This window comes from Ochotona curzoniae, unplaced genomic scaffold (assembly GCF_017591425.1).
Source record: "Ochotona curzoniae isolate NIBS_2020 unplaced genomic scaffold, NIBS_Ocur_1.0 contig_66, whole genome shotgun sequence".
In the NCBI taxonomy this organism is placed as follows: Eukaryota; Metazoa; Chordata; class Mammalia; order Lagomorpha; family Ochotonidae; genus Ochotona; species Ochotona curzoniae.
In genome coordinates, this window is record NW_024466512.1 from 23,028,933 (window position 1) to 23,056,788 (window position 27,856).

At 46.7% G+C, this 27,856-nt stretch overlaps 1 protein-coding gene across 3 annotated transcripts in view; it reads left to right on the plus strand.

The window, feature by feature from the left end:
* The first annotated feature begins 639 nt into the window (after window positions 1–639).
* The window catches only part of LOC121164247 (dynamin binding protein), a 64,435-nt gene continuing 37,218 nt past the window's right edge, over window positions 640–27,856 (plus strand). For 2 of the 3 annotated variants that reach the window (XM_040992313.1, XM_040992312.1), the window contains exons 1-3: window positions 640–784; window positions 2,833–2,955; window positions 11,061–13,028. In XM_040992313.1, coding sequence (XP_040848247.1) covers window positions 640–784; window positions 2,833–2,955; window positions 11,061–13,028 — 2,236 coding nt within the window. Of the gene's footprint in view, window positions 785–2,832; window positions 2,956–11,060; window positions 13,029–25,617; window positions 27,068–27,856 lie in introns of those variants that run through there. The other variant, XM_040992314.1, reaches the window with a different exon arrangement.

The window sequence follows — 27,856 nt, forward strand, 5'->3', positions numbered from 1 at the left end:
TGGAATCTCTTTTTGTTCCTGAGAGGGACGGGTCACTTTTGACTTTCAATTCCAGCATTACTTTGAAAATCAAATGAAAAATATGTGAGGAAATTGCTATTTTAAAATAGATAAATGTGAAAGCACTATGGTTTTGAAAAAGTACAGTACAGACTTGCTTCCTTAGCTTTGAGTTTGTTGTAAGTAACTGTATCATAAACTTTAGCATTCTTGTGGGCACAGGTGTTTGGTAAGTGGTTGAGACGCTTCTTGGGATGTCCTCCTCTCAGGAAGTGCCTGGGTTCAAATCTGCTCTCCCCTCCTGCTGTTGCACACACCGGGAGGCAGCAGTCATGAGGGGCCAAGTGTCTGAGTCCGAGGCATCCACTGGCAGTTAAACCCAGATTTAGTTCTGGATTCTTGCTGCTCACCTGGACCAGCCTGGCTGTTGAGGGTATTTGGGCAATGAACCAAGGTTGGGAGATCTCATTTCTCCTGTCCTTCCCCCTCTCCTCCCTCCTCTTCCCTCTTCTCTCTCTCTGTCATTCAAGTAAATAAAAGGAATGAAAAAAAATTTTTTTAAGAAATAGATCTGTTTGTCAAAATCTTAAATATTGAAACCTTTTATTTCTTTTGTACTGTTGTTTCAGGTTAGGAGACATGGAGACGGGCTCAGTGGTTCGTGCCGTCTTTGACTTCTGCCCCAGTGTGTCAGAAGAGTTGCCACTGTTTGTGGGCGATGTCATCGAGGTGCTGGCAGTGGTGGATGAATTTTGGCTTCTAGGAAAGAAAGAGGATGTTACAGGTGAGAGGTCCATAATTCATGCACACAACAGACCACCCATCTTCCCTCCTTAATATTAAAAATAAAAATAGAAAAAAAAATATATAGAACATGGGTGTTAGGGTGTCCAGCACAATAGTCCAGTGGCTAAATCCTCACCTTGCATCTGCTGGGATCCCATATGGTCACTGGGTCATGTCCCGGCTATTCCAGTTCCCTTCCAGCTCCCTCGTTGTGGCCTGGGAAGGCAGTCGAGGATGTCCCAAAGTCACGTGGGAGACATGGAAGAAACTCCTAGCTCCTGGCTTTGAATTGGCTCAACTCTGGCCACTGCCACTGCTTGGGGAGTGAACCAGTGGATGGAAGATCTTCCTCTCTGTATCTCCTTCTCTCTGTATATCTGCCTTTCCAATAAAAATAAATAAATGTTGGGCCCGGCGTGGTGGCGCAAGTGGTTAAGGTCCTCACCTTTCACGCCCGGGATCCCATATGGGCGCCAGTTCTAATCCCGGCAGCCCCGCTTCCCATCCTGCTCCCTGCCTGTGGCCTGGGAAAGCAGTCGAGGACGGCCTAAGGCTTTGGGACCCTGCACCCATGTGGGAGATCCGGAAGAGGCTCCTGGCTTTGGATCGGCATAGTATCGGCCGTTGCGCTCACTTGGGGAGTGAATCATTGGACGGAAGATCTTCCTCTCTGTCTCTCCTCTCTGTATATCCGCCTTTCCAATGAGAAAATAATAAAAATAAATCTTTAAAATAAATAAAATAAAAATAAATAAATAAATGTTTAAAAAAATTTTTTTATAAAGAATAAGAATTTTTTTCAGGACCTCTGTTTTTCACCCGTTGCCTTTCATGGCAAGGCTTCGTTCTGGTTTGTGAGGCGGAAGTGCTCTCCGTCTTGAGTCCTCTGTTGCTTTCCTTCCTTTCACTCTTAAAGGAACATGAGTCATTATTCTTCAGTCCTTCCTGGAGCCACAGTTCACAACCCTTGAGTGCTCCCTGCCTACCCACATTCCATGCAGTGTTGCTTTTTACTCATGAGGTGGAGCTGAAGGCAGGCAGCAGGCTGGGAGGCTGGCGCAGCCCTCCAGGAGAGGTGATGTGGCTCAGAGCAAGGGGGCGTATCTGGAGGTGAGTGGACAGACACTAAGTGGTTCCAAAGGGAGACCCAGTCAGGCTTTCTTATGCTCTGCAGCTGACACTCCCGGTCTTTCTACCACTGCCCATGAAACCCCTACCCGTCTCCAGACTCAAATGCTGACTTTTTCATGTAATTTTTTGTTCCTCCTGACCTATTATCTGCCTTCTGCAATCTTCTGTAGCAAGTTGTATTCCTATGCTGAGACACTGGATCTCAAGCTTGGTTACTTACGCCTGAATCAGACTTTGTATGTGAATCAGATTTTCAGATCTCTGAAGACCAATGCTGTTTATTTGTATTTCTCTCTGCTGTGCATCTCGCACAGAGATGACACCCAATTAAGTGTTTTTTTTTTTTTAAGGCTTATTTTATTTATCTGAAAGTCATAGTTACACGGAAAAAGGGAGACAGAGAAAGAGAGAGTTCTTCCATCTGCTGATTCATCCCCCCCAAATAACTGCAGTGGTGAAATGGCCAGTATTGGACCAAAGCCAGTAGCCAGGAGCTTTTTCCAGGTCTCCCAAGTGAGTGCAGGGACCCAAGGCCTTGGCCTATCCTCCATTGCTTTCCAAGTGCATTAGCAAGGAGTTGGATCAGAAGTGGAGCAGGCAAGACATGAACCAGCACCTATATAGGATGCTGACATCGTAGGTAGTTAGTTGCTTAATCCACTATACCATAATGCTGTCCCTGTTACCTCCCCTGTGAATGCTTACTGACTCAAATTGCATTTTCTGGGTTCTGCCTGCATCTAACTTTGGGCTCTACACCATTTTGAAAGTACAGTCTCTAGTTATAAATACTGAGTATATTTTCAGAGTCCATGAATGGACTCAGAAAAAGTTTTTGTCCATGCTCATAACCAGAAAAGATAAATCTCAATACTAAGAGGAAATTCAAGCTCAATGTGTTTGTTTTATTTTCAGGACAGTTCCCTAGCAGTTTTGTGGAGATTGTAACCATTCCCAGTCTCAAGGAGGGAGAGAGACTGCTCGTGTGCATCAGTGAATTTACCTCCCAAGAGCTGAACAGCCTCCCCCTCCACCGAGGTAAGCTCATGCTCCAAAGGCGGGCCATATCGGAATGCGGTCAGGGAGTCTGCTCATGTGGACCTAGACCTTTTTAAAGTTTTATGAGTAGACTAACTTCTAGGAAGTGCCCAGGCACACCAAGGATGGTGCTGGCCCCAGTAATGACTTAGATTTTAGTAGCGTTTCACAATGTCCAAGTATTTTCTGGCAGAAACAGTCTCATTTGCTCTTCAGCACAGTCTTGGGAGAGACCAGAGGAGGCTTGAAGAGCTGCACCCAGGGCCCAGCGTGATAGCATAATGGCTAAAGTCCTCGCCTTGAACACGCTGGGATCCCATATGGGCATCGGTTCTAATCCTGGCAGCTCCACTTCCCATCCAGCTCCCTGCTTGTGGCCTGGGAAAGCAGTCAAAGATGGCCCAAAGCCTTGGGACCCTGCACCTGCGTGGAGACCCGGAAGAAGTTCCTGGCTCCCAGCTTTGGATCAACATAGCATCGGCTGTTGCGGCCACTTGGGGAGTGAATCACCGGATGGAAGATCTTCCTCTCTGTCTCTCCTCCTCTCTGTATATCTGACTTGCCAATAAAAATAAAGAAATCTTTAAAAAAAAAAAAAAAGAATCGGCACCCATATGCGATCCTGCTGCGTGCAAGGCAAGGATTTAGCCGCTGTGCTAGCACACCCCCAAAAATCTTTTGAAAGGCACAGTGACACAGCACAGAGAGAGAGCTTCTGTTCACTTGTTCACTCTCCAATGGCTGCAGCAGCCAGGGCCAGGACACCCTAGAACTGGGAGCCAGGAACTCCATCTGGGTCTTTTAAGTACTTGAGCACGTTCCCTTCCCAGGCACATTAAAAGGAAAATGACGAAGCCAGCACTTCAACCAGTGCTCAGTAACGCAATGCCAGCATCTCAAGGGGCAGCTTAATCCACTGCACCACAATGACTCTATAGGAACTTCTTATTTATTTTTAAAGATTTACTTTATTTTTAGTGGAAAGGCAGATCCATAGAGAAAAGGAGAGTCAGAGAAAGATTTTCTATCCACTGGTTCGTTCCCCAAATGGCCAGAGCTGAACTGATCTCAGAAGCTAGGAACCTGGTGCCCCCTCAGGATCTCCCACACAGATGCCGGGTCCCTAGGACCCGAGTTACCCTTTATCGCCCTCACAAACCACGAGCAGGGAGCTGGGTGGGAAGGAGAGCAGCCAAACATGCACTGGTGTCCACACGGAAAGCCAGTGTCTGTGGGTAGAGGATCAGTCAGTTGAGCCTCCATGCTTGGCCCTTATTATCCTTTTCTAACTAAGTTTTTTTTTTTTTAATATTTATGAATTTTAAAGGCAGATTTGCAGAAAGGGAAGGATTGGAAAGAGGATCTTTCATTTACTGGTTTACCGCTCTAATGGCTACATCAGCTGGGCTGTGCCAGGCCAAAGCCAGGTGCCAGAAACTTCTACTGGATCTCCCACATGAGTACAGGGATAAAGCACTGGACCATCCTCTTTTATTTTTCTAGACACATTAGCAGGGAGCTGGATCAAAAGAGGGGCAGCTAGGATGCGAACTGGTGCCCATATGGGATGCCAGCATTGCAGGTGGTAGTTTTACCAGCTGTGCCAAGAAGCTTGTCCCTCAAGTACACTTCTTAAGATGGTTGGAAGTATATTAGAAGGACTCACTTTATACTTGCCTCTGCCTGTGTTCTGTATACTCCCTTGCGAAACAGTGATGGGAAGGCTGATAGAGGCAGCTGCTGAGATTAGAGCTGGGCTTTGTCTGACCTTTGCTCACCCAACCAAGGTCTGGAGTCCACAGGAGGCAGCCCCAGGATAACATGGAGAAGGGGCCGGGGCAGGGATGCCTGTCAGGGCTGTGCAGAGTGTGTGGACAGCATCACATTTTGCTCTTCTACTCCCAATTCCTTGACTATATAGTGGGCAAAAGAATGCACTGTGTGGGAATAAGCAACCTAATGAAGATTTGAGGATGTGGCTTCTGGAATTAGCTTTTCTGTTTGATAATTATGTGTTGTATAATCGTGTCTTGCATACCAAAAATAGAGATTTTTCTGTAAAATAATTACGTGTTATATAATCATGTCTTCCATTCTAACAATAGATTTTTTTGTGTAAAATAATTACGTGTGTATAACCACGTTTTGCATACTAACAATACAGATTTTTTTTTTTTTTGTAAAATGCCTGCCTAGGAAGACCGGTCTAATGTAGTACGCTCTAAACTTTCTGAGGTTCAAATCCATTGAGAAATCCTCAGGAAAGACCTGGCATTGGCCTCAGCCATGAGTCACCTGTACCAGGATGGACTTGCAGTCAGTCGAGTCCTGGAATCCCTAGATGTTATCTTGGTGACTGGTTAACCAGTTAAGTCTGATAAGCGTAGAAATGGAGTCTGAAGGAAGGTCACGTGCAGCAGGGGGTAGGTGAGGAAGGGGAGGCTGGCGAGCAGGCTCCTGTGGTGGTTTTTCCTGCCATGCCTGTGATGCTCTGACTGCCCGTGAGCCCTTTCGTCGTGTTTTTCAGCTCTGCGTGTCATCTGAGTTGGAAACACCGACCTTTGAGCGTAGGCAAGTCAGGTTTGCCCTCACACAGTTCATTCCCCATCCCTCCCCGAAAGCTTAGCTTGAGACACAGCCATAGTCTCATTCTTCTAGCTTTCTAATACATGACAGGCCACATCAGCAGGAATTAATTTTCTTCTTTGGAAACAAAATGAAAATGCTGTCTTAGACTGCATAGAGTTGATTACACTTGTGCTAAGCTTGTTTTTTCCATTAGCTCAGCATGGCAGTCCTTGAGCACTATACATTCCTTCCCTCCTCTTCTCTGGCACTGTTAATCCCAGTGCCCGCCGTTTGTTTTATCTTTGCCTAGTACTCCTCAGTGTAGCTTTTCCTCTTCTGTGTAAACCAAACCATGGTGATGAAATGTGTCACAAAGGAATTTGGAAACCTCCAGCGTATATGGGGTTCTGTCTGAGATCTGTTCTGTGCAACCATGCTGCCTTTTTAATCAGTTATTACTTGTTTAAGAAGTGTAATTAATATAAGAAAAATTACACATAGATATATAGTTGGTATACATAAATATGTATTATGAGGATACTTTAGAAAGTTTGTGAAAATGGAATTAAAAGCGACATTTTATTTTGGTGAAGAAAATTTAAAAATCTGTGCATACACACTTTCTCTCCGCCTTCCCCCACCATTTTTTCTTCCTCTCTTTCTCTTTTTCTTATTTGAGAGAGAGCGAGTACACGTTCCTGTCCGTTAGCTCACACCCCAGATGCCCTCCGTAGGTAGGGCGGGCTGGGCCAGGCCAAAGCCAGGAAGCAGGAACTCCATCGGGGTTTCCCGCATGGAAGGCAGGGATCCAGCCACTTACACCACAGCCTGCTGCTTCCCTGGGTCTGCATTTCCTGGAAACAGATATTGAGGACTGGAACTGGGATCTGAATCTGGGTACTCGAATGGGATGCAGGCAGCTAACCAGGGTCTTAACACCCACCACCATTTAAAATTTTTTAATTTTTTTTAAAGATTTATTTATTTTTATTTGTAAGTCAGATACACAGAGAAGAGGAGAGTCAGAGAGAAGGATCTTTGTCAGTTGATTCACTCCTCAAGTGACCGCAACAGCCGGAGCTGTGTCGATCTGAAGCCAGGAGCCAAAAAATTCTTCCAGCTCTCCCACGTGAATGCCAGGATCCCAAGAGCTTGGGCCATCTTTGACTGCTTTCCCAGGCCACAAGCAGGGAGCTGGATTGAAGCAGGGGTGCTGGGATCAGAACTCGCACCCATATGGGATCCCGGTGTGTTCAAGACGAAGACTTTAGTCGCTTGGCCACTGTGTTGTGCCCCGTCACCATTTTTAAAAATAATATACAGGTTTCATGAACTTTCTGAAAACTTTTCCTGCATGGATCTCAAAATTTTTTTACACCAAAGTAATTCTGTCTTTAGTTAGTTCTATTTTCCTGTGAGCTTTTTGAAATACCTCTGTATTAAGAGCAGGCAGGATGGCTTAGGGGAAAAGAATCCTGACAACCCTGGATTGAAATACAATACCAGCATGATCTTGGCCTAGTCAGTTAAGTCTTTTGGCCTCATGTTCATGCCTATGAAAGGGTGTAATACTACATATGTCAAGGTAGCTGTGGTGTTTAACTGAGGTTAAACTTGTAAACCATCTGGCAAAGGTTAGCACTTGATAAATGTTAGTTATTTTTACCAGTGTTACCCAATATTGTGGAGTTCCTTTCAATTATTTTATTATTTTTATTTGAAAGGCAGATTTTACAGCGAGAAAGAGCAAGAGGTCTTTCATCTACTGGTTCACTCCCCAAATGACCACAATGGCCAGAAGTGAGCTGATCTGCAGCTGAGAGCTGGGAGATTCTCTCCCACATGGGTGCAGGTCGTAAGGACTTGAGCCATCCTCTGCTGCTTTTCCAGGCCATAGCAGGGAGCTGGATCAGAACTGGAACAGCCAGGATACAAACTGGTACCCAGATAGAATGCCAGTACTGCAAGAGGATTAGCAGGCTACACCACTGCGCCAGCCTCCTGGAGTTCCTTGATGTGCTGTTTCCTAATAGCTCTGCGAAGCTTGTGTGTGCACGTGTACGCCTGCGTGCCTGTGTGTTCTTCCCAAGGACTCAGAACCACTAGTGGTTCTTCCAGTAGGTGTCACCCTTCCTCCTTTTCCTAAAGCCACCCCATTGTTTTGAACCTTTCCTTGCATTTAAACTCTGGAAACAGACTCCAGAAGAATCCCTAGAGAGAGCCAGGGCACTGGTAAAAATAAAAGCAACAGAGGGGCGAAACTAACAAAAACAAGAGACTATGACAAGAAACAGACAGAAAGAAGAGACAAAATTACAGGTTTTTAGGGCTCACAGTCATTGTCTCATGTAACCCACAATACTTATGCCCTGGGTAGCCCTACCGTGTCTGAGCCACAAGCCCCTGCTTTGAAACCAAAGACCAGGGCTGATGCTGTGATATAACAGGGTAAAGATGCTGCCTGCAATGTGGGAATCCCATATGGGAACCAGTTCAAGCCCTGGCTGCTCCTCTTCTGATCCAGCTCCCCGCTGATGTATCTAGGAAAGCAATGGAGGATGACCTATATACTTAGGCCCCTGCTCCCACATGGGAAACCAGGAAGAGACTCTTGGCTCCTGGCTTCAGCCTGGTCCAGCCCCAGCTTGTTACAGCCATGAGGGGAATGAACCAGTGCTTTGAAGATCTCTTTCTGAACTTCTCTCTCTCTCACTTTGACTTTCAAATGAATTTTTAAAAAATCTTAAAAGACAAAGGCCAATACAAATAAATTGGTAAGTTGATTTATTAGCCAGTTTTTAAATGGTATTTATCAATCAGAGTGTATTCTGTTAAATTGCAGTGCCATACATATGAGATTTTAGGATTAAAGTTCTGCTCGGGCTCATGTGGAAACCTAAATAAAATCGTTGTCTGGCTTCAGAGAGAGGCGCAAAAAGAGTCAGTGGGGAACTCAACACTGGAGTCAGTTGACATCAGACTATATCCATTTTGGGATTTTATTCCTAATGCAGTTCCTGTTCTATTAGAACCTATCCCACCAGAGGAAATGAGCAGCATGACCAGGGTCAACTGAACATGAGCCTGGGGACCCCTAAGGGTCACCACACCTCCTGATGTTTTTTTCTCAGATACAGCCCTGCTGTTCCAGGAGCTGCTTGCTCTGTTTTAGAATTTTTTTTTTAAGATTTATTTTTATTATTTTTTTATTGGAAAGGTGGATATACAGAGAGGAGAGACAGAGAGGAAGATCTTCCGTCCGATGATTCACTCCCCAAGTGAGCGCAACGGGCCGATACTATGCCGATCCGAAGCCAGGAGCCTCTTCCAGGTCTCCCACGCGGGTGCAGGTTCCCAAAGCTTTGGGCCGTCCTCAACTGCCTTCCCGGGCCACGGGCAGGGAGCTGGAAGGGAAGCGGGGCTGCCGGGATTAGAACCGGTGCCCATATGGGATCCCGGGCGTGCAAGGCGAGGACGTTTAACCACTTGTGCCACTGCGCCAGGCCCCTCTGTTTTAGAATTTTGCAGGCAACCACTAGGTCAGCTCTGTCCCCAAGGGCTCAAGCAGGATCCCAGAGAAACAGCGCAGGCCTCTCTCCAATGGAAACAAGAGACTCACAGGAGGAAAACTCAGTAATAGTCAGAAATTATAAAGCAAGGCCTTGAAGGAAATAGTACCCAAAGTGCTTCTCAGGGCCTAAATTGTGATTTTTGGAAATACACCTATAATGTGGAAATAAACAACAGAATGACAGTCTGCCAGGTAATAGCACTTGTTAAAAACAGTTTTCCCTCTGAAAACAGAAAGGAAAGCTAGCCTTTTTGTATGAGTTTCTGTAGATATGGGCAAACAAAGAAAATACCCTAATTACCCAGCTTTAAGGAAATGGGTTCAGTTCATCCCACAGCCCCCCAATGTGGCAGTTAGGGCAATCTTTATACTTCCTATGCAGCAGGAGGCCCTTAAGTCTGGATTGTCAAACACACAGTTCCCTGTATGGGCCCATGGAATGCCCTGAGGGCCAGGGGGGAAGTGGGGGCCATGTAAATCACTGGCACTCTCAGGCCCACGGACCCTGACCGCAGGATATTTAGCTGCAAATTCATTGAAATAGAGGACAAAGACCTCAGTTTTCAGGAACAAGCACAAGTAATATTGAACCAGTGAAAATATTTTGGGTGCCCATCAATAAGTCTAAAACTTTGTCTTAGCCGTCATGCAGTATGTACAGAATCTGAGTGTCAGAATTAGTGATGTAAGCAGTGATTGCTTCAGCTGCAATGAATGTGTGCTTTGGAAGTTCTCAGAGAAGTCTGCCAAGGTTTCAGACGGAGACTCAGCAGGAGTAAAGGTTTGGAGTGAATAATGACATAGATTTATGTGGGGATCAATGAAAGTTCTCTTACAAGGAAGAGGGTCTCATGGGATAGTTGGGACTGGACACTCATGCATGCCACACTGCACTGGGGTGCAAACCAGAATACACTTTTAGTAGCTTCGTAAATAAACCTCTTCAGAGTGTGCAGGGCAAAACTTGTCATATATATATATATATGTGTATATATATATATACACACACATATATAAACACACGCACACATATATATATATACCTCAGAATATATATATATATATATATATATGCTGGCAATAAGAGGAAGATTATTGAGGCTTGGTATTGAGACACACCAGGTTGGTCCATCTCTTGCAATGCCAGCATTGGAAGTGGGAATTGTATCATTGGCAACGTGTATTGTTGCTTGTTTTCCTGAAATTACAGACTTCCTCCTTTGCTTTTAGAGAAAATGTCTGCCAGGTGTCCAACCTTCAATAATTGTCATCTGTCAATCATTGATCATACTTAACATAATGTGCACTGTGAAGAAAAGCTACCACTTCGAGCTTGTAATCCCATCCCTCAAGTGCTTTTCCTGGAGATAGCCAGGAACTGGACTTGAAAGCAATTCCCCTATCATCACACAGGATCTTACTAAAGAAACATTCCCAAGGATTGAGGCTTATTACAACAAATATTTTGTATTGCTTCATCAAAGACATTCTTAACGGAAACTGACCTTAAAAAAAAAAACAAATAAGACAAAACAAACAAGCAAAAAACAAGCTTTGCATGCTTGGCAGTGAGGAATACAATGGTCAGACAGTGACCATGTGTGTAATCTCTTTCACTGCCTTGGTACATATTACCAGCAGTTTTACTGATTGGCTTTTGCACAATTGTTGCAGGAGTCAGCACAGTGAAGACCTGATAGTGAGGTCTCAGTGTGAACTCTGGAAGTAGCTTTGATCTCAGAACGGATCTCGGGAACACACCCCTGGGTCCCACGGATGGCTCTGCAGAGACCGCAGGCCCACCGGGATGCTCCACATTCAGGAAATTGTCCCATGGACCCTTCCAACCCTAGGCTTGTTCCCTTGAGTTTGATGGATGTTTGCAGTGACAAGCTGTCCTGTTAGTGACAGTAAACCTTGGCTGGATGTGATGTGAAGGTCTTGACCTTGGCTTCTCTTTCTCCAGGTGACCTGGTGGTTCTCGATGGCTCTCTCACGGCAGGCTGGCTTCAGGGCCGAAGCTGCTGGGGAGCCCGGGGCTTCTTCCCATCCTCGTGTGTCCGTGAACTCTGCCTGTCCTCGCAGAGTCAGCGGTGGCACTCCCAGAGTGCTCTGCTTCAGATTCCTGACTATTCCATGGGACAAGCTCGGGCCCTGATGGGGCTGTCTGCCCAGCTGGATGAGGAGTTGGACTTCAGGGAAGGGGACGTGATTACTATTATCGGAGTTCCAGAACCAGGTTGGTTTGAAGGGGAGCTGGAGGGTCGCAGAGGCATCTTCCCAGAAGGATTTGTAGAGCTCTTGGGGCCCCTGAGGACTGTGGATGAGTCGGTAAGTTCTGGAGAGCAGGATGACTGCATTGTGAATGGCGACATGGAAACGCCTGTTGGAGAAGGAGAGAGTGAGCTGGGTGACAGTGATGAGAAGCCAGGGGCCTATGGAATTGCTCTCTACAGATTCCAGGCCCTGGAGCCCAACGAGTTGGATTTCGATGTTGGGGATAAAATCCGGATTCTGGCAACCTTGGAGGATGGCTGGCTGGAAGGTTCCCTGAGGGGCAGGACGGGCATCTTTCCCTACCGGTTTGTAAAGTTGTATCCTGACCAGCGGGATGAGGAGACCCCACCGCAGGAAGGCGACCATCATGAGATCATCGAGCCCCCCTCGGAGGATTTAGGGAATGGCTTAGCCATGGGGGAAGCCCAGAGGGCCAGTGAGGTTGTTTCTGAAACATCCCCTTCTGCCCACCAGCACCTGACCTCTGAGTGTGCCGTGAACCAGCATGCTCAGCATGGTGAGGGTGCCCCTGGAGGGCCCCCAAGAGGCCCGGGAGGACCTGCAAAGCCTCCTGACAGAGACTCCTCTACGTTGGGTCATACAGGAGTCGCCAATGGCCTTTCCTCCCAGCCACAGGCACCTTTTCACCCCAAGTTGCAGAGAAGCCAGTATTACACCACTGCAGGAGGGGGCCCCCAGGGCTCAGCAAGGTGCCCTGACCTTCCTTCGGCAGCCAGGACTAGAGACTATGCCAGCCTACCTCCCAGAGGGACCGGTTCCCAGCCGAGAACTCTGCCCACATCATTGCCTGTCCTTCAGAGGGGCTCGTCCCTTCCAGCCTGCCGAGGAGTCAGACCTAACTCCTGGAGTCCCCAGCCACAGGGTCCAGCTCCATGTGCTAAGAAATACCAAGCATGCAAAGAAAACGCCACTGGTTTGAGCTATGCACCAGAGCAACCAGAACTGAAGCCTGGCCCGCAAGGCCAGTGGCCCACTCTGGAAGTTCCAGCACATTCCCAGGCAGAGGGCAGCCTTGATCTGGATTCTAAGTTGACTCAGCAGCTAATAGAGTTTGAGAAGAGCTTGGCAGGCCCTGGCACCGGACCAGATAGAGTCTTTCGCCACTTTTCCATCATGGACTTTAACTCCGAGAAGGATATCGTGCGGGGTTGTCCCAAGCCAGCCTCCCTACAGGAGCTGCCAGAGAGGAGGAGGGCATTGAGGCCTCCACCGCCCCGGCCCTGCTTCCCTGCACCTGCTTCTCCCCATCTGCTTGTTGACCAGAGCCAGACACCTACACCTCCCTTGGCCATGCGCCCCTCCCGCCCAGCTCCCCTCCCTCCCTCAGCGCAGCAGAGGATGAGCACAGTGTCCCCCAAGCTTGTAGCTGGTCCCCATCCCAGATGTGACACCCCAGAAGAGGAGCACCCTGAACACATGCAGGGGAGCCCAAACCACACCTCCCCACACCCTTTCGTCTTGGTGAGGATTCAGGAAGTGGAGCGGGACTTGGACGTGTACAGCCGAGCTCAAGAGGAGCTGACTTTAATGCTGGAGGAAAAGCAAGACGAGTCGTTGAAGGCCGAGACCCTTGAGAATCTTGAGTTCTATGAGAGCAACATTGAAAGTCTTACCATGGAGCTCCAGCAGCTCAGAGGTAAGTGATGGGAATAGTGTCCAGAGCCCTACTGGGTCCTGACGCCCACCAGGCCAGGGAAGAGTTGGCCCATGTTTATAAGGGTTATGTTTCCATGTTTGAAGTTGTGACTACAATAATCAACAGTGAATAATTATCCCATGAAAAGATTACACCTAAATTTTCAGGAGTGATTTATGTGAGAGTACTTCAGAAAGCTAATCTAAGTTGTATATTTTTTTAAAGGTATAGATTTAAAAATACTTACACACATTTAATATAACATTCATTTAATGCTATTCCATACTATGGTTAGTTGTTTATATACTTGTAAACATATAGAAGTATGTACTTATCAACTTTCCTTATAATTCTATTTTTCTATGAACTTTTCAAAGTACCCTCATTTATATACATGCATATGTATGAAATAAGTACATGGTTGTTATCATGAATTTACATGCTGTGATATGATTATGTATTTTAATAGTAGGTTGAGATGCTCTCTGCCTGATAACAATCAGCTTTTTAAACAGAAAAGAGTCTTGATGTTTTTAGAGCAGCTTTAGGATTCCAGCACAACTGAGAGGAACATGTAGAGAAGTTCCACATAGAACCAGCACAGGGGCCCAGCGGTGTGGACTAGGGGCTGAAGTCCTCACCTTGAACATGCCAGGATCCCATATGGGCGCCGGTGCTAATCCCGGCAGCTCCACTTCCCATCCAGCTCCCTGCTTGTGGCCTGGGAAAGCAGTCGAGGACAGCCCAATGCTTTGGGATCCTGCACCCGTGTGGGAGACCTGGAGGTAGTTCCTGGCTCCTGGCTCCAAATCGGCACAGCACCGACCATTGTGCTCACTTGGGGAGTGAATCATCGGACAGAAGATCTTCCTCTCTATAGCTCCTCCTCTGTGTATATCTGACTTTGTAATAAAAATAAATATTAAAAAAAAAACAGCACAGCTTCCCCCATTAGTAACACTTTTGAAATGTCTTTCTTATTATTTCAAAATAATTTTAGATTTCTAAAAAAGTCACAAAAATAATACAATTCATGTACACTATTCATTTAGCTTTACCACCTGAACATCTTATATGACTATAGAATATCAAATACAGAAAATTAACATGATAATGTATGATATTATAAAAGAGTAAAGAGGAGAACAACACAAATATCAAATAAAAATGTTTTAAAAACTGAAGGGAAATACCATGAATATTTAGTAATTTAAAATTATTCCTGGCATCAGCATTTTGCTAGAGTGGGCTGAACTGCCACCTATGACATCGGAGCCCAGGGGAGCATCAGTTTTAGTCTGGCTGCTTCACTTCTGATCCAGCTCCTGCTGATACGCTTAGGAAAGCACTGGAAGATGGCCCAAGTGCTTGGATCCCTGCCATCCCACATAGGAGACCCAGATGAAGTTCCTGGCTTTGGCCTGGCCCAGCCATGGCCATTGTGGCCATTTGTGGAGTGAACCAGGTCTCGTCCTTTGTCTTGCCTTCTCCCTCTGTTCTCTGCCTTTAAAATAAATAAATCTTTTCTTGAAATGGGATTTGAGGCCTGCACTGTGGTGTAGTAGATTGAGTCTGCACCTGTGATGACAGCATCCCATATGAGATGAGTTGGAGCTGCGTTTTAATCCAGGCTGCTTCAGTTCCAACCCAGCTCCCTGCAGATGTGTCTGGGAAAGCAGTGAAAGAAAGCTCAAGTCCCTCTTCACCCACATGGGAGAGCCGGAAGAAGTTACAGGCTCGCTCTAAGTCTGCCTTTCAAATAAAAATAAACATTTTTTTTTTTTTCAGGGAGGGGATTAGAGAGTCAAAATATGAGCTGCCCTTTCTGGTAGTTTTTGATGTTTATTTTGTGACTGACATCTTGGGGTCAGAAAAAAAGTTTTCATTTTGTGTTGATGTTGGTTGTATATTACTTAAAAAAAAAAGATTTATTTATTTTTATTGCAAAGTCAGATATACAGAGAGGAGGAGAGACAGAGAGGAAGAACTTCCATCCTATGATTCAAGTGACCTCAACGGCTGGTCTGTGCCAATCCAAAGCCAGGAACCTCCTCCAGGTCTCCCACATGGGTGCAGGGTCCCAAGGCTTTGAGCCGTCCTTGACCGCTTTCCCAGGCCACAAGCAGGGAGCTGGATGGGAAGTGGAGCTGCCAGGATTAGAACTGGCGCCATATGGGATCCTGGCACATTCAAGACAAAGACTTTAGTCACTAGGCCACTGCGCCAGGCCCTGTATATTACTTTTTCTAAGCTAACTTTATTTTTTGGTAGTATTTTTATTGCCAACTTATATGACAAGCAGAGAGACAAATATCTCCCATCCCCTAGTTCACACCCCAAATACCAGCATCCTGGGTGGCAGGAACCCAAATATTTGAATTATCATATGTTGCCTCTCAGAGTAGACATCAGCAGGAAGCTGGAACTGGAAGTAAAGGATCTGGGGTTGAAATCGAGTACTCCAGGATGCGATGCAGACAGTGAGAGAGAGAGAGATCTTCCATCTGATGGTTCACTCCCCAGAGGCCACAGCAGCTGGAGCTGAGCCAATCCAAAGCCAGGAGCTTGGAGATTCTTCTGGGTCTCCACATGGGTGTAGGGACCCAAGGATTTTGGGCCATGCTCTGCTGCTTTCCCAGACCATAAACAAGGAGCTGAATCGAAGTGGAGCATCCAGAGCTTGAACTGGCACCCCTTTGGGATGCCAGGGTCATAGGCTGAGGTTTGGTCTATTATGCCAGGATGCTGATCCCAAAAGCATTTTCTTGATAGGTTTATTTATTTATTTATTTTTTTAATTTTAAAGCAGAGTTACAGAGGAACCCCAAGTGATTGCAGTGGATGAAGCTGGGCCAAGCCAATGCCAGGGGTCTGAAACTCCTTGTGGGTCTCCCATGTGGGTGGCAGGGTCATCTGCTTTCCCAGATGTATTAGTAGGGAGCCAGGTCCAAAATGAAGCAGCCAAGACTTGAACCTATGCTCATATGGTATGCCAGAATTACAGGTGGCAGCTCAACGTGCTGCACCAGAATGAATTCACCCCAACGCTGAAAGTATTCTGGCTCCTGTTTGTTCTGATTTTGACTTTGTCATTGAAATCCACTTTGGTTTTGCTAATCAAATTTTAGATAAATTTCTGATTGTGTAGGAATATTTCTCTTTGCATTTCTTCAGTTAAAATATTTACTGAGAACCATAACCTGTGGCAAATATTGAACTTGAAAAAGCTAGGCAAACATTGAAAAATATTGCAGCGTTGAAACCTTCACCTCTGTCGGTATGATTCAATGACACTGGAGACAACATGTGTCAGAATTGCCGGTATAACAGCTTTGCTTGGACCGTCACTATTAGGATTTATTGAGCATCTGCTGTGAAAATGGGCTTTTAAAATCTTTTTTTTTTTTTGTAAGAATGGCTCACTGCCAGGGCTGTGAGCACACACTCTTCAGAACCCGTGGGTGGCACAGCCACAGCTGTGAGCAGGGCGAGTGGCTTCTGTAATGACCCCCTCTCCTGCCCACTCTTTCCTGGTTGCTGGTTATGTTCTCTCTGACCTTTTGCTCTGTGTGTCAGTGTTTCTGCCCTTGTCAGCTCGACGCTGGGGGATTCCTATGAGTTGGAAGCATCTCTAGCTTGTTGTTAGACTTTATCCTCACAGGAAGAGTCTAGTACTTTCTAGGACTTTCTCCTTTCCAGATTGATCAACTGGTTTCTGTTAGGATTTGAACATACATACATTTCCCTTGAAATACTAAGAAGAAATTTCCACACGGAAACAGTAGTTGTGGTCAGGTTCAACTTAAAGCAGTGTCAAGGCTTCATGTCTCATGGCTGCGGTGACTCAGGTATCACAACGCTAGCTGTAAATTCTCCAGGGTTAGTTAGCCCTGCTCCTTTCACACTCAGGAATTCTCTAGTGCCTGAGTAGGACAGATAGTCAGGGTGTGCATTTCTTTACTCAGCAGATATTTCTTGAGCATGGACTGTGAGCCAGGCACTGACTACACATTGATTCATATTTGTATGTTTTGAAACACTTTGTGACCATGCTGATACTGACCTCTGTAGCCAGTCGTGCTGTGTGTCTGGCTGCCTTTGAGTCACAACCTTGGAATTCAGCCGTGGGTCAGCGCCTGGATCCAGCTGTCATAGATCTGTTGTAGGACTGGCTGTTGTAGGCATAGTAACATTTTGGGGAGTTGCAGACCGAGTCAGCCTCCCCCACAGCAGGAGCCCTGCCCCCAAGCCCCTCTCACGCAGCCTTTCAGACAAAGCCAAGAGGAAGGTTGACTAGAGACTCACAGGGTGATTTTTAATGATAACTGTTGTAAGTCAAATCTGTGTGTGTGTTTCAGGGAAGTAGTGTTTTCTGCAGATGTTGGGCAGATTCCAGCAGGGCAACAAGCTAAAGTGCTCTTTATCCCAAAGTGGTCCTTGACTACTCCGATGCTTGCAGTTGGAAAGCATGGTTTTCCTGTGTTCAGAAACAGTGTCCTCCTGAAGGCTTCTTGGACTGCCTCAGGTCTAAGACTTGTTTCTCAGATTGGTAGGAGACAATGCCGTCTGTGGTCCTCTAAGAAATGAAAGCTTACGTAAGAGGAACGATCATCTTGTTGTTTCTTTTTCTTGTGCGTCAGAACATGAGACGCAAGCAAGTGACATCTGGCCGAGGGTGTTGGCTCTCTACAAATTAGCTCAGTTACTTCTAGAGGATTTTATCCTGGCGCAAAGCAACAATTGCAGACAGAACCCATCAGCAGTCTGTTCATTCGGGAGAGAAAGCAGTTTTTTCTTTTAGGTGTCGTGGGAAAGTATGTGTTCAATGTGGCGGAGAGTGGGACCCCTTCCGACAGGACTGACTGCCAGCCTTGTTCTTAGTCTGTCGTGTGCCTTCTGGGACACTGCACGTCTCTTGGTTCCAGGCACAGGGGGTGGGGACGCTGGAACAGAGCCAGGTTCTTGGTGTGTCATGTTGATATCACCAAGACCTTGGAGCACACAGTGAAAGAACTTGTCTTCAGCTAGCATGGGACCCTCATGCTGTCACACCCCTACCTGCACGTGCCTATTGCTGCCTCTTTCTAGACCCACTTCCCCAGCTGCCAGCCCCGAAAGACAGGGCAGCCGCCATTTAGCCAGGAGTGTTGAACTCCTGCCCCACCCTGGGCAGTGCTCTTGGCCCTCCCAGGTACAGAAGTCAAAGCTCTCCTGGGAGGTGACAACTGAGGCAGATGCTGGGGAGCCAGCCATGTCATTCTGGGGAGGGGGTCCTAGTGTGCCCGCTCAGGAGATTGGAAGGCAAGTAAGCATATGTGAGGTCTGTAAACAAGAGCAAGGAGGTTGGTCCACCAGAGCGGTGGCATAGGCCTGGTCATTCCCCATGCAGAGCGAGAGAAGCCACCGGGAGGTATTGAGTAATATCACCTGACCTGTGCTGGGTGCTGTGGACAGGAGATGTAGGGCAGAGGCAGAGACACTGGAGGAGGTAGCCATGGTGACCCAGTTGAGAGATGGCGGCAGTGTGCCATGTCAGTAGCAATGTGGGTGCTCAGCCCTAGGATGTTTTGAGTTACAGCCAGCAGGACTTAGGGTGGACTGGGTGCGAGATGCAAGGGAATGGGAAGAGTTGAGAAGGACCCTGCGGCCGAGCACCTGGAAGGATTGGAGTTGCCATTCACCAGCCACCATTCACCAAGGTGGTAAAGGCAGGGTTTAATAATGTGGAGGGTAAAGGAGGTGAGCAGGAGCAGGAGGAAGCAGGCCCGCAGAAGCGATTGCTGGGTCAGAGGAGGCCTCCAGGAGACCGGGGACGACTGAATCTCATGACCATAGAATTTGTTGGCTCTGGCAGGAGTGTTTCATTGAAATAATGATGATGGTGGAGGAGCCCTAGATGAGTGGGTTGAAAAGACAATGAGAAGGGGCTGGCATTGTGACATACTGGGTTAAGCCGTTGCATGTGACATCAGTTTCTTATATGCCCTAGCTGTTTTGCTCCTAATCCAGCTCTCTGCAAATAAACCTGGGATATCAGGAGTCCACTGGGGTCCCACTTACATGGGAGACCTGGCAGAAACTCCTGGCTCCTGGCTTTGACCCAACATGGCCCTGGCTGCTACAGCCATTTGGGGAGTAAACCAACAGAGAGAGCTAACCGTTTTTATCTTTCCCTGTGTGTAGCTATGCCTTTCAAATAAATAAAGTAAACCTTTAAAAAAAAAAATAAGAATGAGAGGGCATGCACTGGAATCCCATATGGGCTCCTGTTCATGTCCTGACTGTTCCACTTTCCATCCAGCTCCCTGTTTGTGGCCTGGGAAATCAAGAGAGGATGGCCAAAGCCTTGGGTCCCTGCACTGCGTGGGAGACAGGAAGAAGCTCCTTGCTCCTGGTTCCTGGCTTCAGATCAGCTCAGCTCTGGTCATTGCGGCCACTTGGGGAATGAACCAGAGGATGAAAGATCTTTGCCTCTGCAAATCTGACTTTCCAATATGAATGAATAAATAAATAAACCTTAAAAAAAAAAAAGAATGAGAAGTAAGGACATAGACAGTCAGTATATGGCCTACTCAGAAGTCTTTCTTCCTGTAAAAGAAGGCAAAGAAACAACATGGAAGCTGGAGGCAACGTTGGAGTGAGGAGCTCACAGATGTTTATAACAAGGGAAATTCTGGGGCTAAGCCCATAGTGTAGCCAGTTAATCTTCTACCTGCAGCAGTGGGGCATCCCATATGGGTGCCAGTTTGTGTCTTGGCTGCTCTGCTTCCATTCCAGCTCTGTGCTTATGATGTAGGAAAGCAGCAGAAGATGGTTCAGGTCTTAGGTTTCTGCACCAATGTAGGAGGCCCAGAAGAAGCTGCAGCACCTCATAAATAGGAGTGGGAGTGAAGTCAAGGGCCTTTAAGGGTCAGGAGGGAGTGGGGCCCTGTGAATCACAAAGAGATTAGCCTAGAATCAAAGCAAAAACATTTCTTCCAGATCAGATAAAAGGAGGGAGGCAGGGCAAATGGGTACAGGTAACAGTAGTATACAGATTGGATGCGGAGACAGGTTTGGGCTTGGAGGGATTAAATCATTTTTCTAAATTAAAGAGCTGGTGGGTGGGAAGATCAAGATCTTAATTATTTTAAAAAGGATCTAAATTATCATTAATATTTTTATTTTTATTGGAAAGGTAGATCAGATTTATGGAGAGGACAGAAAGATATTCACCTACTGGTTCATTCCCCATATGGTTGCATCTGAAGCCAGGAACTTCTTTCAGGTCTCCCATGTAAGTGCAGGATCCCAAAGCTTTGGGCCATCCTCCACTGCTTCCCAGGCTGTTAGGAATTTTCGCCATTAACCCAAAATGCCAGATGTCATGAGTCACACAGGAGGTCTTTATTCCAGTGGAATAGGTGGCCATGGGGAAGGGAGGTAAAGCAAGGCAGAAGATGGCCGTGGGAAGGGAGAGATAGCAAAGGACAGATAGAAGAAGAGAGAGACATCCCCTGCTATAGTGAAGAGGGAGCTCCAAGGGAGGCCAGCGAGAGAGCCAAGGGGGAAAGCCAAGAACTGAGGGAGGCCATGTACGTGGGAGCATGTCTGTATGGCCCAGGGCTGACATTGGGAATTTAGGGTCTTGAGGGGATTGGTGGATAGGGCTGTGGGTGGGCTGTGAGGGATTGGTGCATAGGGCTGTCAGAGCCATGAGGGATTTGTAAATGTGACAGTAGGCGGGTACTGAGGGGAAGGGCAACAAGGGATAGGTTGGTAGGGACATCAGGTACGGTGCCATGAGGTGACAGCTGGTTGGTGGGAACAGAGTTACAAAGTTACAGCAGATGGTATTTAAAATGGCACTGAGTCGATGATTATGGGGGTCGTATCAATCTTCTGGGCCGATGTTTAAGTCACTCCTCACATTCCTTCCCTTTGTTTTATGTAAAGGAAGAGGGGCGTTGCTTCCTTCTATAGCTTCTTTGAGCTGAGTTTGGGTGCAGTGTTCTTTAGGTGGCCATCTCACAGTGGTTTAGGGGAGGAATGGGAGGTTTCAAGAGGCTGGTGTCCATAGAAATGGAGGGAGGGGTTACTTATCAGAAGCCCTTTTTGAAAGGTAGTTTGAGTTCTACCAGAGACTCGCAGGAATATATAGTCTCCATGAGTTTGTTTTAATAGGGAGCTTGGGGGTGCCTCTGTGGTGGCAGATAGATCAGCCGATATTTGTGACGTGTCGTCATGGCAGGTGTTGACCTTCTGCACAGATTCAGCATTCCAAACATTCCTGGATGGGAGTGTCCACTTGACTTTGGCAGGGTGCTGGAGTCACTTCTGCTCAGCCCCAGAACAGGACATAAGCAGGGAGCTGGATGGGAACTGGAGCAGCCAGGACACGAACTGGTAAGGTGAGGATTTACTGCTTGAGCCATTGCACTGGGCCCTGAAATCTGTGTTCTTAACCTTGCAGCTAGACTGTTCTCATAGCTAGGATGAGCTGAATTAATGGCAAATTAAGATGGGGCGCTCACCCTCCAGCAACTTCTAGCTTTTCAGTAACAAGTACGATGAAGTCACAGGGGCAAGGTGCTCTGAATGACAGCAGGGACCACAGACATGTGAGTTGCAAAGGTAGAGCCTAGAAAAAGGGAAGAGTGGCCATCAGCCTCATCACAGCCTGCCTGAGGTCTGGGTCATCACACATGGAGGTGAAACTCCCATCTCACTCAACACTTAGACAGTGATTTCATTTAGCTTCACACAGCCTGTTTTATTTTATTTTTAAATATTGCTTAATAGTTGAGAGGGATGTACACCCATGTGGGCCTCTGATTAGGGTGGGGAGGGTCAGGTATGGAGGTAGATGGGACACATGTTGCAGTCTTTTTTTTTTTTTTTTTTGATGAATTGGTAAAAATTACAAATGTTTTAATTATATGTACCCTCATTTTTTTTAAACCAGGCAAAACATACATACAAAAAGAACAATTTTCAGCTTCTTTCAAGTTTACTTTTAGGTATAGATGAGAAAAACAATTTTAGACTTCTATATAGTCCAACTTGCAATGAAAATAGTCTAACTCTCCATAAGAAGAAATGGAATGGGACACTTGTTACTGGGCGATATCTCTTCCAAACAGAAATGGGAGGGGAATGTGAATAACAACGTTCTCACCTAACATTTGCTCATTTTGGTAATTTTATTAATTCTAGATATATTGGAAAATAAGCTCATCTGTTAACTATTAGCTAAATACAAAACTATTTGCTGCTTTATTTGTAGATACAGAATCCTGTAAGTATCTGTAACGAGCCCAGGAAGCGCTTCTCCCACAGGTTCAAATCTATACAAAATCTATCTGTCAAATCAATGAAGCTATTCACAAAAAGCTGCAGAAAATTCATGTGGGCCTCTGATCAGGGTGGGGAGGGTCAGGTATGGAGGAAGGTGGGTGGGGCACATGTTGCAGTCTTTTTTTTTTTTCCCTCTCTGCTGTGTCCACAAGGAAAGAGGGAGAGAGAGCCACTCCTTGCTGTCAAGCCACATCAGTACCAGGGGATGTGTGATCATCCCTTGATGCTGCCCTACATACAACCCCTTTCCTGGACGCTTTTATAACTAGCATCTGTCTTAGCTGTCCTTTGGTCCTCTTCTTATCTCTTCTCTTGATCTGTTTATGAGGTTGTTTTTTCTTATCAGGTTAACTCTTTCAAAGGTGTGTTGCTCAAGAGAACTTTGTTTTCTAAAACAGTTAAGCAAAGATAAATCTTTACTTTTAATTGAATAGAAATAAGCAAGATCACAGTACTTTTGAGCAATAAAGTGGCAGAGGCATCATATGCCTTTTCATTTCACACGTGAAGAAATTGACAGCCAGAGAGGTTATAATTAACTGTTGATAGCAGCGATGGCACTTCAAGGAGCCGGGCGTCCTCTCTCCTCCTGGTCGCTCTCTCTATATCATCCTGTCACTCCGTTACAGCTCATGCTGCAAATGTTGTCTCCCATATGACATCACTTTCCCACTGGCTTCCAGTGGCCACTGCTCACTTTCTAGTCTGCCTCAGGGCACTTTCTCTATTTTTTCCCCCTAAAAATTTGTATTTATTAGAAAGGCAGATTAACAGAGGAGACAGAAAAAAAGATCTTCTACCTGCTGGTTCACTCCCCAAGTGGTCAGAACAGCCAGAGCTGAGCCAATCCAAAGCCAGGAGCCTTCTCCAGGACTCCTACGTGGGTACAGAATCCCAAGACCCCAGGCCATTCTCCATGGCTTTCCCAGGACACAAGCAGGGAGCTGGATGGGAAGTGGAGTAGCCAGGACATGAACCAGCACCCACATTGGGTCCTGGCACATGCAAGGATAGGATTTAGCCACTGAGCCATTGTGCTGAGTCCAACAGGATACTTTCAGTCCTGTAATTTTTGTTTTAATATTTAGGTATTTTTATTTGAAAGGCAGATTTACAGGGAGGGAGAAACCTAGAGAAAGACCGGCAGCCATACAGGATGCTGGCGCTTGGAAGTAGAGAACTAGCCATTTGAGCCAGCGTGTCAGCCCCAATCCTGTAACTCTTACTGTTTCCCACAGCACCTTGTGAATGTCTCTGTCATGTTGAGGAGTTGCTGAGTGAGTACTGGGCAGGCTCGTGTGTTCTGGGCCAGACAGGGTGCTCCGTAAGGCTAGGTGTTGAGCTGCAAGCAGCACTGTTGCAAGTAGGAAGACAAGGAATGGAAGTGTGTGTGTGGGGGGGTCCACCTGTGCATTCCATCATGATCAAGTTTGCTCACTTGGGCTCAGAGAAAATGAGGTTTCATGTTCAGATAGTTTTCTTAGGCTTGTGCCGTGAAGTAAGATACTGGCTTATATTGTGGCCCTGCTGTGCAGTGGCTTATGTGACTTTGGACAGGTTGTTAAAACTCTCAGATGATTTCTTTATCTGGATAATAAGGATAATATGTACCCTCCTTTCAAGGTAAAGATCAAAAAGAAAATTTGTGTCATCTTGCTAATGCTGATGTCAGCACAGGACACACACTGGGAACACAGAGGCTTCTGAGACTGCTACTGCTGTTGGTTTGGAAGGTACCAGGGAACAGAATAGACAAGAACCCTTACATGAGCATCAGAAGTTTGACAAGTTAGGGTTCATTCAGTAACCATTAGGAGAGGCTCCTAAGAGTACCTGGTAGCGTGTTAGGTATTTGAGGAAAGAAAGGAAGTGTTGAGGGAACATAAAACCATGGGTTGTTACAGTTGGAGGAATCGGTGAAGTCATCAAGGCCACCTGCCCCCTTTTATAGATGGGTAGATTGAATCTCAGAGAAAATAAGTAGTTTATCCAAGAGCAAACGTATAGTTAGGGACGAAGCATAGAATGCTAATGTCAGATCTTTATGCTATTTCATAAATAGATTGAATAAGAATTGAAGGAATCACTTCTGGACATTCAATAAATTGCCACTTAAACAGCAGTCAGATTAATTAATTCCTGTCTAAAGGCGCTGCTCACTCACATCCCTCTAGGATCTCCTCTATCCACTGAATGAAAGAGAGGCCCCTGAGGGTCTGCCCCTCCAGCCTTACCTCATTCCTTCCTCCACACGGTGGGGCCTTCCAACTCTTCCCCGCTTCTTCATGCTCCCCAGGTAGAAAGTCTGTGGAAGCATTACTTATCCTTACAAAGCAAGCATTTATTTGTATTTGAAGCACACAGTTACAACAGAAGCAGCAGGAGAGAGGCAGAGAGCCTCCCATCCACTGGCCCACTCCGTAAATGGCTGTAAGGGCGGTGGCTGGGCCAGGCTGATGCCAGAAGCCCGGGACGCCGAGTCACCCAAGTGGGTGCAGAAGTCCAGGCGTGTGAACCATCGCCCGCTGCTTTCCTAGGCATGTTAGCAGGGACCTGGATTGTGAAATTTGTTCTTGAAAGCACGATTCAGACCTCACCGTATCCAGGAAAGCGCCACAGCTGTGCCTGGTTGTCATGATCCAGGTGTCTCACTGATCACCCTGGCTCTTACCCTGCACTGAGAGGCACCTCATATATGACTATCATTTTGTTGGATTCAAATAGATGCTTTTACTCTAATCCTTATCCTGTTGTTAAATGTGTTATATCAATTGGATAAAGTAAGGATTTGGTAATGACTGGTTTTGATACGTTCCTAGCCTGACAGGTATCTAGGGAATGTGAAAACATGTGTAACTGTTGTGATGGGGTGGAGTTTTTTTTTACTATAAAATCACCCGCATGCCAGCGCCGAGTCAAAAGTGTTTCTCCTTAGTGTGGTATCTTCTATACCAACTAGTGGGACTTCACCGATTTGTAACTGAGTAAACCTCCAGCCAACTCGAATCCCATAAAAGTAAAGCAGGCACCTGCTTCGAGGAAAAGCTCTGCCTGTGCCTAAGTTTTGGTTGATCACATAGTCAGAAGCTGCACCTGCTGTGGGGGTGGGGGAGGGGCAGCTCTGAGCTTCAGGGAAAGCACCTGTTTGCGCCCATGGTGGTGCATGAAAGGAATACAGAAGCAGGTGAGAGGAATATAGGACCTTTTCTGTGGCTCATAGGGAGGGCTCTTTGGCGTTCACGTTGCCTTTTCAGCAAAACCCTTAGAAAAGCAGAATGCTTCTACGTCGGGCAAGTAAAGCAACCCAGCCAGTCTGACCAGCTCCTGGGAAGCACCAACCAGCTGCCAGCTCCAATCACAAGGACTCTGGTTACTAATTATCCTCTGGTCGCTCTGGGAAAGGTAGAGTAGCTCACTCATTGGACTCTGAGGTGGAAATAGCTTCACATCTCTCCGTGCTCCGAGCAGAGCGCAGCAGGAGGAGTGGCCATCTTTAGCAGGAATGAACCAGCCTTAGGCTAGACTGCACCTGTCTGCACCTCAGCCCAGCTCAGACCCATGGAAAAAAGAAGTGAAACTCCGTTCTTCAAGCACCTTGAATATGTGTGAAACCCAAGAGATTAGAAAAGAAAGAGAAGTGGAAAAGAAAGGGCCCTGGGGCCCCAGCTGGGAGTATGCAGACTGCCGGAGTCTACGGAGAAGCAAATTCATAGAGCTGGATGGCCTTTATGGAGAAAATGATTTGGATTCCAGATACTGGGCCAAAGGGCGGAATCGGCCCTACAGGAAAAGGGATTGTGGATACTGGGATTTTGAGCCAAGTGAGCCAAGGTATATGGACTATGGGGAAGCCGACACATCCAGAAAGGACTATTATGTGTTCCCAGGAAGTTGTAATGGTTATAGGAATCCAGAAAACGCAGATTATGAAAGTTCCAGTTCTGGGAGGAAGGGTGATTGGCTTACAGGCAGCCCAGATGTGTCCTGGAAAGCTGGAGGACACAGGAGGACGAATGGCTACACTGAAGGTGAAGGTCTCAATTACAGTCCCAAGGATTTGAACAAAACTGAAAAGCGAACCAGCTACAAGAGCCTGAACGATGCGTCGGGGAATGTCGGTTGCCCTCAGAACTGGTCCACGGACTATAGGAACTTGAATGCTCATCTTGAGGATTATAATGAAACTCGTTTGTACGATGAAGACCTCAGTGATTTATATCATGCCCCCAGAAGTTACTCTAATGGTCGGTCTGTAGGCTTTCCAGAATTGAGTGGTGCCAGTGAAGGTGAAGAATTCATCAACTACTCTGAAGGGGAGAGAAATGCTAATGAAAAGGATAAAATCCATCCCACAGCCAAGACTCCTACCCTGGATCAGGGTAATTTGGTTGTGGAACATAAAAGCTATGGCACTTTGCTTGCAAAGGCTGAGGACAAATCGAATTACCAAGGAGAGGAGTATAATGGCTCTGGCAGAAGGGTCAGCCAGGGTGGTGTGCAGGCTCGGTCTGTGAGGGAAGGCCCACGAGGACCTCAATCTGGGATTTCTCAGAGCCCTGCATGCGGGAAATATTCCTGGCATTTGGAGGAAGAGAGAACCCTCAGTGGCCCCGAGAGCTGGAGAAGGAATAGTTGCTTGCGCCGCACCGCACCCAGCAGCCTGAGGCGCTCAGAGTTCGTGCAGAACAGAAAGAAGCCACAAGGTAGGAGCCCAGCAAGCCTGCCGTCAGGGTGAAGCATGAACCGAGATGGGAGGAGAGGGCATCCCGGGGACCCAGGGCGCTGGAGTATGTGAGGCAGCTGACACCCCAAGTTCTGATCTAGTGTAGCTGGATAAGAACGACCCCTTCAGAGACTCCATTCCTTTGGGGCTGCTCTGGAGAGCGGGTCTGTTACAGTGTACGTGGGTCACGTGGTTTTCGGAATCTGCGCTCTCAGGGGAACTTGTCTTTACTCCTTCTCTTTCTGTGGGCCGCCTCTCATATCGAGTATCTTTCCATTTTTTACTGTAAAAATGGGGATATTAATAGGCTTTTGTCATGAAGAGAGTTCCTGCCCCTTTTGTCTTCTAATTCTCCTGAGTGAACTTTTTTTCCCCTTTATTGTGGCCGTGCTGTTTTTGTAAACAGGACTCCTGTTGGGTACTCTCCTGGGGCCTGCATCCCTTCTAGTTCTGGTCAGTGTGGGAGAGTTCAGGCCACCAGAGGAGAAGGGTTCAAGTGTGAGAACAGGCTGGATGTGGAAAGCCATCTCACAGCCCTGCCCCGAAGCGGGAGATTTCTTATGGAGAAATTCCACACTGAGAAGGATGCCCCGCTGGTATGCCGAGGCCGAGGTGGCATCCAGTGTCACCTGGCGCAAGCTTGATTGAACTCCCATCTTCACGACACCATTTTGGACAAAGCTTCTCTCCACTTGTGCTTGCAAGATAAGAGTGAAACCAAACCCAGCGTGGTATCCTGAGATATTTAGGTATTTCTTTTCTAGGCGCC